This window comes from Eucalyptus grandis, chromosome 7 (genome assembly GCF_016545825.1).
Source record: "Eucalyptus grandis isolate ANBG69807.140 chromosome 7, ASM1654582v1, whole genome shotgun sequence".
NCBI lineage: Eukaryota > Viridiplantae > Streptophyta > Magnoliopsida > Myrtales > Myrtaceae > Eucalyptus > Eucalyptus grandis.
Genome location: NC_052618.1, coordinates 40306327 through 40319282, shown reverse-complemented (window position 1 = coordinate 40319282; position 12956 = coordinate 40306327). Strand labels below are relative to the sequence as shown.

Genomic DNA, 12956 nt, shown 5'->3' with positions numbered 1-12956 from the left:
TCAACAACAAAGTGGCTCCAAAATCCCATGGTTGAGTTTTTGAATTCAATTTTTTTAAAAAAAATTCCCTCTGATCAAAGATTATCTTCTATTTCTAAAAATTAAATTTAAATAGGTGTCAATGATTCTTTCCTCTTTGAAGGGAAGCTTGTAGAGTTCCTTCAAAGATAAATGACACCTAAATTTTAACCATGCAAAATGGATATGCAATATGCAAATGTGAATGACTTTTTTTTTTTTTTTAAAATATAAATGATGCAATGTAAATGCAATGATTTGGTCAAGAACATATATTTCTCATGCTTAATGAAATGCAAACGCAAAGAAAAACATGTACCTGACATACTTATCTAGAGATTCAGAAAAGTATTATTAGGTGTGAAATGATTCCTATGAGACCTGACAAACATCTGGAAATCTCTTCAGATAATTGAAAGGCTCAAAGTCTTTAGAGATCTAGAATTCTCATCAGATCCCAAGCACCTGGAATAACCTATCTTCAAGAAGGATAGAGTAGTTCTAGGCAGTCGGTGTTACATGTCCAGGACTCGTACCATTTTACGGTCGCCTAAAATAGTAACATAACTTTACAAAGAGACTACTTTCCCAGGACCCGTACCATTCTACCGTCGCCCAATATGACAGTGTTTGGTTGTGTCTGGGACTCGTACCATTCTACGGTCGCCTAAATGGGGATTTACCTTCTAAGACCCGTACCATTCTACGGTCGCCTGAATAGGGAAATAGGTTTTGTCTAGGATCCGTATCATTCTACGGTCACCTAAACGGGATTCACTTTTTAGGACTCGTACCATTCTACGGTCGCCTGAATTGAGGTAATTGCTTGACTAGGACCCGAACCATTCTTCGATCGCCCAGCATTGCAATCTAGGGAAAAATCTTTGGGGACAACTCCATCGAGTGTCAGTGTACTCAAAAGGGAAAATACCTGTACAACGACAAGTATTTAAGGTATATATAGAGATATACTTACCTGGTAACATCTCTGTTCCTGGAGGAAATGTCTTTTGCAAAACATGGTCATAGGAAAAACAATATGCATTTGTGATCACAAACATGCATTAATTTAAGGGAGGTTCATGCACCATGATTTATATCAAGTCTACATCACCTAATTTCCATTGGGAAAGATTTCACAAAAATGTTTCAATCTGAACACATGAGTGTCATGGATGTGTCAAATGGGGGACCTCTTGGTCTGAAAGGACTTTTCAGTCATCCTCGTTAAAATGAGCTGTTTTATCCCGACTTTTGATATAGGATTTTTGTCAATCACTCAATCTTTCCATCATCATGCCAAACAAGGGTTCAAGCAATCTCGCAAGTGGTACGAATTTTACCAATATGAGAGGTCTTTAACAGGGACTGCAACGCTGGCTTGGTCAACGGCTTAGCAAAGGAGACTCTTTGAGTCGAGGCTATTAAAAAATGAATTATATTTCACAATCATCTTAGGATTTACAAGCCAAGAAACATGAGAAATGAAGCAGAAATTATCTTACTCCCACTTCTTCAAGCGATGCTTCCAAACATATGAACTTTTACGTTAATTTAAATGCCATAATTTGAAGAGACTTTGTAAGGGACGTAACGTAGGTTGGGTTCATGGGTTGAGAAATGAAATGATCATTTGGCTCAAAAAGTGTTTAGGGGGTTAAAGTTGGTGATCATTTTGACATTTCCAACAATTTTCCTCCCCATTGTCGAAGATTTTCTTTACATCATAACTCCACTGATTGCAACATCACAACATTTGAGTTTTTTTTAGTACCACCTTGTTAGGGATACGACTCACTACAACAAGTGTTTGATTTTTCTCTTTTTGGGCATTGGCCTTGTTTTTAATAGGTACACTGCTTTTTCATGCCCCTTATTCTCATTCATCTTTTTTCACTTCTTTTCATGGGCATTGGCCTTACTTTTACCAGGCACACTGCTTTTTTCATGCCCCTTAGTTCTATTTCAATTTTTGCACACAGTACATGAGTTAAGGAATTACACTTTGGATGACACTCGAACATACAAGGGTCTTCATCTTTCTTTTGCCTTGCCCCAGTGTGGGGGATGATCACTAACTGGGTTTAACGTGAAATGAAATTGCAGGCTTAAGTGGGCTATGCAAAGGATATAAGTGTTTAGGATAGAGAAAGAATTGCTCTTCGTTGTCCTAAGGCGCTTTAAATTATCGTACAAGTTACATTGCGAAAGCAATACTCGAAGATTGATGCAAGTGTGAGTAAGAAAATTCCTGTCATTCATTTCAAATCTTGTCACAGTATGAGACGATTCTTGACAGGGATAATTTAAAAAGCTTTTCATGTGTGTGGGCTCAAAGGGCTGAATAATGGATATACCTATAGTGTTTCGGGTGGCAGAAAAAATTGCCTCTCATCACCTTGGTTGACGTATCCTTTGCGAGATCACCCTTTTCCTCGTAGGCATGGAATTTTCCCACACAACTCACTAAAGATTAGTGTATGAAATAGTATATAGAATAAGGCTTGCTTTTCATCATTTCAAAGTATCCCATTTGACACATTCAATTTATCTCACATAATTCATCAAGGAAAACATGCAATATTTGCAACAAGTTTGAATTTGCAATTCAATGAGGTAATTTATTTATCATAAAATGTTTGCAATTCAAAATATGACATGGCAAATTCTATCATGGGTAATACTTCTTGACAGCATCTAAATTAACTGGAGTGGAAAACACACGACCATCCATTTCAGCCAAGATCAAAGCACCGCCATGAAGTACATTCTTTACCATATATGGGCTACTGTAGTTTGGAGCAAACTTCCCCCTAGGATCTGGAAAAATTGGCAACTGCTTCCTTAAAACAAGATCATTTACCTCAAAATGTCTCGGCCGCACCTTTTGGTTGAAAGATGCGGCTATTCTCTGTTGATATGTTTGGTCATGGCAGAGAGCCTTCAGTCTTTTCTCATCGATCAAGTTTAACTGTTCAAGTCTTTGTAGCGACCATTCTGCCTCAGATAATTCCACTTGGGATAATATTCTCAGGGAAGGAATCTCTACTTCCACAGGCAAGACTGCCTCCATGCCGTACACCAAAGCAAAAGGAGTTGCCCCGGTAGAAGTACGAATCGATGTCCGATACGCCATCAGTGCGAAGGGTAATCTGTCGTGCCAATCTCGATATTTCTTGGCTGTCTTAGCCAAGATCTTCTTAATATTCTTATTGGCCGCTTCAACAGCCCCATTCATTTGAGGGCGATAAGGGGACGAATTCAAATGCTTGATCTTGAACTCGCTGATCAACTCATCAACAAGCTTGTTGTTCAAATTTGTCCTGTTGTCAGTGATAATCGTTTCAGGAACATAGCGAGCGATTATGTCACGTTTGATGAATTTCGCAACATTGCGAGCAGTGACACTTGCAAATGACATAGCTTCTATCCATTTGGAAAAATAATCTATTGCCACCAAAATAAAACGATGTCCATTTGAACCCTTAGGATTTATCGGGCCGATCAAATCAATCCCCCACATTGAGAAGGGCCATGGCTTAGAAAACTGGTGCAGCTCTGCTGGAGGAACATTTATCTTGTCACCATGAATTTGGCAACGATGGCAACTCCGAACATGTTGAATATAGTCACCTTCTTGCGTGAGTCAATAATAGCCTAATCTCATGATCTTCTTAGCCCTCTCGTGTTCATTCATATGGGGGCCACACACTCCGCAATAAGACTGAATCATAAGATCTCTTGTACAAATTTTCACCACTGACAAAGAACTTTAAGGCCATCTTCATAATGTACTTCCTATCAGCTGGAGTGCTTCCCTCGGGGAATTCCTGTTTTTGGATGTAGTTCATGATATCGTAATACCATGGTTTTTCGTTAGACTCTTCTGTCACTACCATACAATAAGCCGGTCTTGGCAAAACCTCTATTTTCAATGGCTCAACTTCTAATCCGTTAGTGACTTGCAACATAGATGATAAAGTTGTAAGTGCATCTGCAAATTGATTGTGAGACCTCGATAAGTATTCGAATGAAACTTCATCGAATTCCTTGATCAAATCTTCTAGGTACTTGTGATATGGGAGCAATTTAGCATCCTTAGTCTTCCATTCACCTACGGTCTATAGTATGATCAACACGAAATCCCCGAACACTTTTAATTTGGCTACACCCATCTCGATCGCAGCTTGAAGCTCGAGGATGCAAGCTTCATACTCAACTATATTATTAGTGCATGGGAATATCAATTTCGCAACTACTGGGTGATGTTGTCCATCTGGGGATATCAGAATTGCCCCAGTGCTAGAACCAGACAAGTTGACGGCTCCATCAAAGAACATTGTCCATGAATCTTCATTTACACTCAAGATACGGTCATCAAGGGAACGATCATCATTATTTGAGACTCTGGATTCTCAGCCAATAAATCGCGATCACTCGACCCTTAACCGACTTCGTGGCATATATTGCACGTCAAATTCGAGATCAAAATTTGCCACTTAGCCAACTTACCCACCAAGGCTGGCCAATCAAGTAGGTACTTGATAGGATCATTCTCAGTTATGAGGAATGTATGATAATGCAGTGTGTACTGTTTCAATCTATGCAACACCCATACTAGTGCAGCACAAGTTTTTTCCACATTAGAATATTTCAGCTCTGACTTAGTAAATTTTTTACTCAGGTAATAAATGACTCGTTCTTTTTTATCAACGGGACTTTCCTGAGCCAACATTGCACCCAATGACTCACTATGAATGGTGAGGTAAAGAATCAAAGGATGCCTCGGCGATGGCGGGACAAGAACCGGTGGATTCATCAAGTATTGCTTTAACCTGTCGAACGCTTCTCGACACTCATCATCCCAGTTGACTGGTGCATTCTTCTTTAAGAGCTTGAAGAATGGCTTGGCGGTTTTAGAAAGTTGGGAAATGAATCGAGCAATATAATTCAACTTCCTCAAAAGACTTCGGACTTCTTTCACTGTTGATGGGGGTTGCAGCTCACATATGGCTTTAGCTTTAGCTGGGTCAATCTCAATCCTTTTACTATTCACAATGAATCCAAGCAATTTACCAGATGTTGCTCCAAACACGCATTTAGTGGGGTTTAGACGAAGCTTGAACTCACGAAGTCGATCGAACAACTTCTTCAAGGTTTCGACATGGCTTTTCCCAGGTCGAGTCTTTACGATCATATCATCAACTTAGACCTCGATCTCTTGATGCATCATATCATGGAATAAGGCTACCATGGCTCATTGGTAAGTTGCCCCTGCGTTCTTGAGCCCGACGGGCATAACCTTGTAATGAAAGGTTCCTCATGGGGTGATAAATGCGGTTTTCTCTTTGTCTACCTCTTTCATCCTTATTTGATTGTACCCATAAAAACCATCCATAAATGAGAATAGCTCAAATCCGGCAGTACTGTCAACAAGGACATCTATGTGAGGTAGCAGGAAGTCATCTTTTGGGCTAGCCTTGTACAAATCCCGATAATCGACACAAACTCGAACCCGACCATCCTTCTTCATCACCGGCACGATGTTTGCTACCCATTCAGGGTATTGCGAGACTTCAATGAATCCGACTTTTAGAAACTTCATCACCTCTTCCTCTATCTTCTTCGAGAGCTCAGGCTTAGTTCTTCGCAGTCTTTGTTTCTTAGGAGGCATCTCTCGGTTAGTAGGCAAACAATGCTCCACGATTGACGGGTCTAACCCAGGCATGTCGGCATAGGTCCATGCGAAGATGTCCTTATATTCCTTCGAATCGAACTAGGCGCTTAGCCTCGTCTTTAGGGAGATTCGCCCCTATTTTCACCTCGTTGGCTTCTTCAGTGTCACTTAAATTAATAGTGACGGTCTGCTCGGATGTGAGAGTCTTGGCTTTTTCATGTTGTTCCCAGCTTTGCTGCACCTCAATGGAATCTTCAATGGAATCCTCGATCGACTCTCCAGGATCATCATTATCAGCACTTGTTGCATTGGATTGGACCATTTCCACACTTTTGCATGTTATATGATCGTCCCTGAAACAGGAAATAGAAGGATCAGAAAGACAAACAGGGTCAATCATATTTTATTTTTTGTGATGATATTTTTTTTAAAACTCTTTTGCAAAAACATGTTTCGAAACATTTTGACATGAGGAAGCATGATGAAGCCCAGGCCCCAGAGTTCTTGCATTTTGATTTTGTTTTATCGGCTGGATATCATCACCGGCTGGTTTGGTGTACCTCATCATGCCCTCAAAATAAAACTTGTAATTTCATTGAAATTCATCAATCAATTACAATTTATTGAATGGAAAATGCAATTCAAGTCCTAAGAAGAAAGTGAAAAAGAAGAAATCGAAAACAATTCCTAGAAAGCAATAAAAATTCCCACAAAGGGGAATGTGCAAAAGTGATAAATGGGTTACTCTTGTGGGCGAGGGCCCGTTTCTTCCATAGGTTCTCCATCAATGGCTCCAATGGAGAGGTCATCGAACAAACTTGAAATTCCTTGCAGGGTGTCGTTAGAGTTTTCTGTCTTTGAAGGTGTCGGATCATCCATGCCATCCCATCCACTTGGAACTATATTGCGAGCATCAAAGTAAAAGCTGGGAGGAGCCGAATACTTCACCATATAGTCGAACTTCCCACTTGGCTGTCCGAGAGTATCCATCACTTCAGCTTCATGTTGCATCATAATTGGAGGACTAGGGAACGTCTCATGAATGTTTGGAGGTGGTAAATTTTGCCTCCCTCGCCCTTGCTCAGGTGGCGAGTTATGCCTTCCCTGTATTTGTCTTTCGGAACTTCCTCCATCTCTTCCATGGTACCCTAACCCAGCAGATTGGGACCTCTGAGGGGCTTCAATGGGGTTTTGAATGCCCTGACCATTTCTTCCAAGCCCATTTCCCGGGACAAAACCATTCCTAACCATTACTCTTCCTACCATGAGGGCAACGTTTGAAACCTCAGGAGTGGGCGGCGATGAACCTCGAGAAGCATGTATGGTAGACACTAACTCAAATGAGTGGTAACTTGATTCGAGCTCAGAATCCGGCTCTACATAGGGGATAGCCGTCTCGTGATAAATCTAGTGGTCTTCTTCACCATACACAGTGACCAGCTTTCTTTCGATCATAAATTTTATAGTTTGATGTAGACTTGAAAAGACTGCACCAGCAGTATGTATCCAGGGACGACCTAGCAGAAAATTGAACGCGGTAGGGATATCCAGCACTTGGAAAGGAATGTTGAAGACGACCGGCCCTATTTGCACGTCAAGATGGATTTCCCCGATCACCTCCTTTTTCGTTCCATCAAAAGCTCTCACAGAAGTCTTTGCAGCATGTATCTTGGACGAGTCTACCTTGAGGCGGTGAAGAGTGGCCAGTGGACATATGTTTAGGGCAAACCCATTATCAATGAGCACTCGAGACACATGAGAAACCTTGTGCTTGACAGATATGTAGAGTGCTTTATTATGCCCCCTGCCCTCAAGAGGGAATTCCTCATCAGAAAAAGCAATCATGTCCTTGAGAATGACCGATCTCATAAAATTCTCCAGCTTATCTGCCTCAACTGTTTCGGGTACACAAATTTCACTTAGCACCTTCATCAACGACTTTTGATGCACAGAGGAGGTTTGGAAGAGCTTGAGCAAAGAGATCTGAGCAGGCATCTTTCGTAACTGATCGACGATATTATACTCACTTGCTTTAATCACAGTTAGAAATTTCTTAGCCTCTTCGTTAGTGACGGGCTTTGCAAGTTGAGCATTATTTTGAGCATAAGTTCGACCAGACCTTGTAACGAGGTCAACATCTAGGTCATAAGACCAATGCACCGCTTTATTATTGACATACTCATACGGCTGAGGCATCTCAATCACAATTTCCTCATCTGATGCATCTTCAAGTGGGGGCATATCCGTGAGTGATGGATCTTCTCCTCTTTTACCATCATCGAGAACAGCCTGCTCTTCCTCCCAATCGATAATGATATGAGAAATAGTGGAAACTATGTAGTTATGGTCAGCATATACAATGATGCCATCATCCACAATTCTGGCAACTCTTTCTTTCATCAGTGATAGGGGAACATCTTCTTGATCTGGATAATATCCAGCTCTCACCAGTCCATTGTAGGCATCTGCCACATGCACCTTCAAGTTCTTGATCCGTCTAACTTCAGGTTCTAGGATAGTATTAACTGTACCCTCATGCTCTGGTAGCGGATTCTTCTGGACGTTTGGCCGAGCAGTTTGAAATGAGAAGGCCTTTGTGTCTAAGAGATTTTGGATCTTGTGCTTGAGGGTGAAACATTCATCAGTTGAATACCCCAATTCACCGTTATGGTAGTCACACTTCTTTGTCGGGTCATAACCGCGAATGTTTTCGAGGTTGGGACGTTTTGGTTCGCTAGTAAGCAAACCTTTCTTTCGGAGGATCTTCAGCACTTGGGATGGAGACCCAGGGAGAGGAGAAAATTGCCTTATATTATTTGCTTAGGCAAATGATTGACGGTTAGTGATTTGTGGTTGTCTTAGATTCATTTGGATGGCCGGGGCACGTTTGACATTTTTTTGGCTATAAGCCACATTCACATCCACTACCGTTTCTTTCTCCTTCTTGGCAATGAATCTCCTACTAGATGGCTCAGTAAACCATCCTTATCCCCATCTCGATATGTTCTCCTACAAGAATAAGCTGATTGAAGCTCTCGACATACGTACTGGCCATTCGGTTACGGAACTCAGATGGAAGGGTCTTTACAAACGACTTCATCAACTCCTTGTTAGTGGGCTCAAGAGTAATTTGGGCCGCCAAGTTTCTCCATCTCACAGCATACTCTTTAAATGACTCGCTCCTTTTCTTTTCCATCCGCTCTAGGTCTTCTCAGGAATGCGCGATGTCCATGTTGAACTTGTACTATTTGAGGAATGCGTCAGCCACTTCGTTCCAGGTTCGAGCAAGTTCACATTCTTCATCACGTACCAGTTTAGTGCGGGTCCAGTCAAACTCGCACGGAACGATTGGATCATGAGGGGCTCATTTTTTACGTGTTGGGCCATGCGCACGTGGTATATCTGCAGATGAGATTTTAGAGAAGATGTGCCATCATACTTCTCAAACTCTGGCATTTTGAACTTGCTTGGCATTTTGGCCTTCTCATAGACCGAGAGGTCGAACGGGAGGGAGCTTTGTGACTCCTGCAGCTGTCTCACTTTCTCTTCCAGCTTCGCAACGCGCTTATCCTAATCTGTCTTGGTAACGCTATCAAGCTTGGCCCTTCCAACAATGATTGTGTCATCTTCCAGCCCAGGCATGTCGTCATCAATCATTTGAACCTTGTTTGCTTGCTTCGGGATAATTACTTCAGGAAGAGCGGGTGCAGTTGTTGGATTTGCTTGGAGGAATTGGAGTTGATTCGTCACAAGCTGTATAGAGGCGAGTACTTGTTGGAGTTGAGTCTCCACAGCAGACATACGATCACGCATTTCATTTTGGTCAGCCATTTTAGCCCTTGATCATGTAATAATAGATGATCGCGGTGGATCCGTTATGACCTAAAGAGGAAAAAGAAAAAAAAATAATGTAAGAACCAGTGACAAGATAGGAAAAATAGCCCATGACAATGGTCTAATCACTTGATTTTATTCAAGATTTATTTTAAACATTGAACCAAACTTCCTAACATTGAATTAAGAAATGAAATTCAAGTCCCTAAACATCAAACTAAAAATTAAAAATACTAAATTGAAATAAAAGTCCCTAGACATTGAACTAAGAAAACAAAATATCTCATTTTATATGCTTTCGGGAACCCAACACCTTGCGAAGCTTATTATTTTCAGCTTCGAGCATTTCCACTTTCCGCTTAAGATGCTCAATTTATGCTCGTTGGGTGGGCTTCTCGGTCACATCAGGGACTACTGGACGCAAGGCGGTAGGAATCCGGTGTTGTTGGATGTAGAACGCCGATGCATGGTGAATCTCCTCTTCGCCCTTCGGTCTCATGGGCACCAAAATCTTCTACGGATGACATTCGCTCTATGTAGTAATGATCGCCTGGATCTCGTTGAAGTAGTCGTAATCCTTTCGAATAAAACGAACTTGGAACAAATCTGTCTTGAGAGGTGGGGGAATTTCTTGAAGAGCTTTGTATTGACGGGCCACTCTATGTGGATAATAGGAAGTAGCACCGGAAAGGCCCAGCAGCGGGATTGGTCCATTATGATTGTGAGAAAAACGAGTCTCCTCAATGTGGAGCCATTTAGTATGCCATAAAAATGACTTAGGATTAGGGTTTTTCAAAAAATTAATCCAACGGGCATACTGTTTATGTGGGGAAAAACGTTCTAGAGCCGCAAATTTTTGTATGGGATGTCGAGAATCGTCTATCCTGAATTGTTTTATAAGATGCCCAAATCCTCTTATGTGGGAGAAAAACCATATTTGCAAAACTTCAGGGAGGGCACGCATTGTCCTTTCCTCATTTTGTTTGAAACGGGTTAATGACAAAAATATTTCAGCTAAAATCATATTCACATAATTTAGCCCATCGCAAACCCGATTAACCACCCATGAAATTGCAGGATTAATGGCATTTTTTATATAAGGAAAAACGATTAGCCCAAAAAATACTAACATGAAAATCCTAGCTTTTGAAATCATTGGTTGGTCTACAAAACATTTTTCTAAGAATGAAAATGGGCATGCAAAACAGTTGGCTTTGACAACTTTCCTTATTCTCTCGGCTTCGATTTTTAAAAATTGAGATAATTTAGAGATAGAATCTATATCGATAGGCGGCCTAACAAGTTCATTTTCCAGAGGCATTCCAATGTCAACACTATATTCTTCAAGTGTTGGAGTCAATTCGAACTCACCAAACACAAAGGTGGAAGTCTATGGATACCAGAAGTGAGGCAACGCCTGTATAACACCAAAATGGATGTTGATCTCTAACAACGGGAGAAGTCGGGCGACCTGGCTTTCACATATCTCTGACCATCTCGATCTAATTGGTCCAACCACCCCTTGAGCTCTTTTTTGGGAGTGGAAATGAATTGTATGTCGGTTTTCCCCATTGCATATAAAATAAGACTGACGATGAAACCTAATGTGACATCCCGATTTTTCCCGATTCTATTTTCAATAAATTGAGACGGGCATTTCGTTGGCACGCATATAGTTCTTTTCCTTGAGTTGGCCACTCATGTGGAAACTAGTCTATCGGGTGAAGTTTGTTAAGAGTTTCTAATGCATCAGACTTGAGAATTTGACCAAGAAGCGATCTTTCGACCGAGTTAATCTGCAAGGGTCATTACGACACAATTAAAATCGATTAGAGATCGGAAATAGGTCGACTCGACAGAGGCATGTGATCAAGTGTGGGTGATTCCACCAGATCGCACAATTCTTGTCGATCGGCACTGGACCGACTTTTCTGTCGATTGGGTACCCTGTGTTCGTATTTGAAACCTCGAGATTACCCCGACAACCGAAAGTCGCCAATGTTTCAAAGATGTACATTGTGGCTTGAGATGATCAACCACAGGTCAAATGCATGAAAATTTCTAAAGGCTACCCGGTAGGTTGGGCTGCGCTAGTATCGTGCCAAAGTGAAATTAACCGTGGAATTGAGATCGAATTCAGAAATTGGAAGTCCGGGTGTGTCACAAATCATTTTAGGATCATTGATTTATCTTCGGAAGATTTTTCATGCAAGCCGAGTTTTTCAGCAATTAAATCCGAGAATAGCTAATTTGGCTCGAGAATTTAGTAGGCCCGCTTTTGGTCGTACTTTTGGGACTTAAGTTGGTTTTATGGTCAAGTGATTATGTGAATTGAAACGTGGTGACATTGGATTAATTTTATGGACTTCAATTTAATTTAATTGAAAGAGAATTGATGACTAATTGAAGAAAGTGAATGTGCAAGAATTGGACCCGGCGGAAAATGGAATTGAACCCATTGGAATAAGGTTGTGGGAGTTTTGAGTGAGTGGAGTATGACATCATGGATGATGTCATGGTGGGCCATTTTGTTGGATTAAAAGAAAGAGAAAAAGAGAAAAGAAAAAGGGTCCCATCTCTCTCTCTCTTCCTTCTCTCTCCTCCCTCTCTCTATTCGGTTGTCTCTCTCCTCCCTCTCCCTACCGTGCGACTTCTTCAGCCTCTCTTCATCTTCTTCTTTGAAGCCCGAAGCTGCAGAAGGGAAGCTGCTCGTCGCCGGAGCAGCAACGCGCCCGTTGCCGTCCTCGCCGTCGCTCGCTCGTGGAAGCCAGCCGGAACCAGCTCGCTGCCGTCGCGCCTCCCTAGCTCGTCGGGTCGCTACTCCGCCTGGATCTGCTCGTCCAAGCCGTCGTGCAAGATGGGCCGGCCACCGTTGGAGCCAGCAAGGGCTGCCGGAGCCGTCGCCTTGCCAGCTCGCCGTCTTGTGCACCGCCACGGCTCGCCGCCTCCGTCTTCCTCTCACCGTCGTCCCCGCTGTTCCGCGAGTCCGAAGCGATTTCAGATCCGGTGGAGCTCCACCGGAGCCGTCCAGCTCACCTCCGGCCACCGTGAAGCCCCGCCTAAGTCCGGTTAAGCTCCTCCGCCCATTCCCGACCCCAACCAGGCCCGGATCTGCTCATTTTCGACCCCAACCAGCAGCGAACAGAGAGTTGGAAAATGGGTATGCAGCGGACGTTTGGCCCGTTTTGGCCGCCTTCCCGAGCCCGGATGCTCGGCCCGCTTTGAGGAAAGTCGATCCTCGCGTTGTGCTCGTCGTTTTGGTCCGCTCGGCTTGCTAATCCGGTGAGTTTAACTCACTAAACCTCGCTTAGAGGGTTAATTATGCTTTAGGTGTGCTTAGTTTATGTTAAGTGTGATTAGGTGGTTAGTTTGATTTATTTAAGTGTGGATTATATTAATGTGTTTAATTAGCTTAATTTGTGGTTAA

The 12956-nt window shown here is 42.3% G+C and overlaps 1 protein-coding gene across 1 annotated transcript; it reads right to left on the bottom strand.

Moving 5' to 3' along the window:
- Positions 1–7102: 7102 nt before the first annotated feature.
- Positions 7103–8891, bottom strand: LOC104446303. Its single transcript, XM_039317802.1, has 2 exons — positions 8676–8891; positions 7103–8317 (listed from the first exon to the last, which is right to left on the bottom strand). Exons 1-2 carry the CDS (start codon positions 8889–8891, stop codon positions 7103–7105), a joined length of 1431 nt encoding a protein of 476 aa, XP_039173736.1.
- Between the last annotated feature and the right edge of the window lie 4065 nt (positions 8892–12956).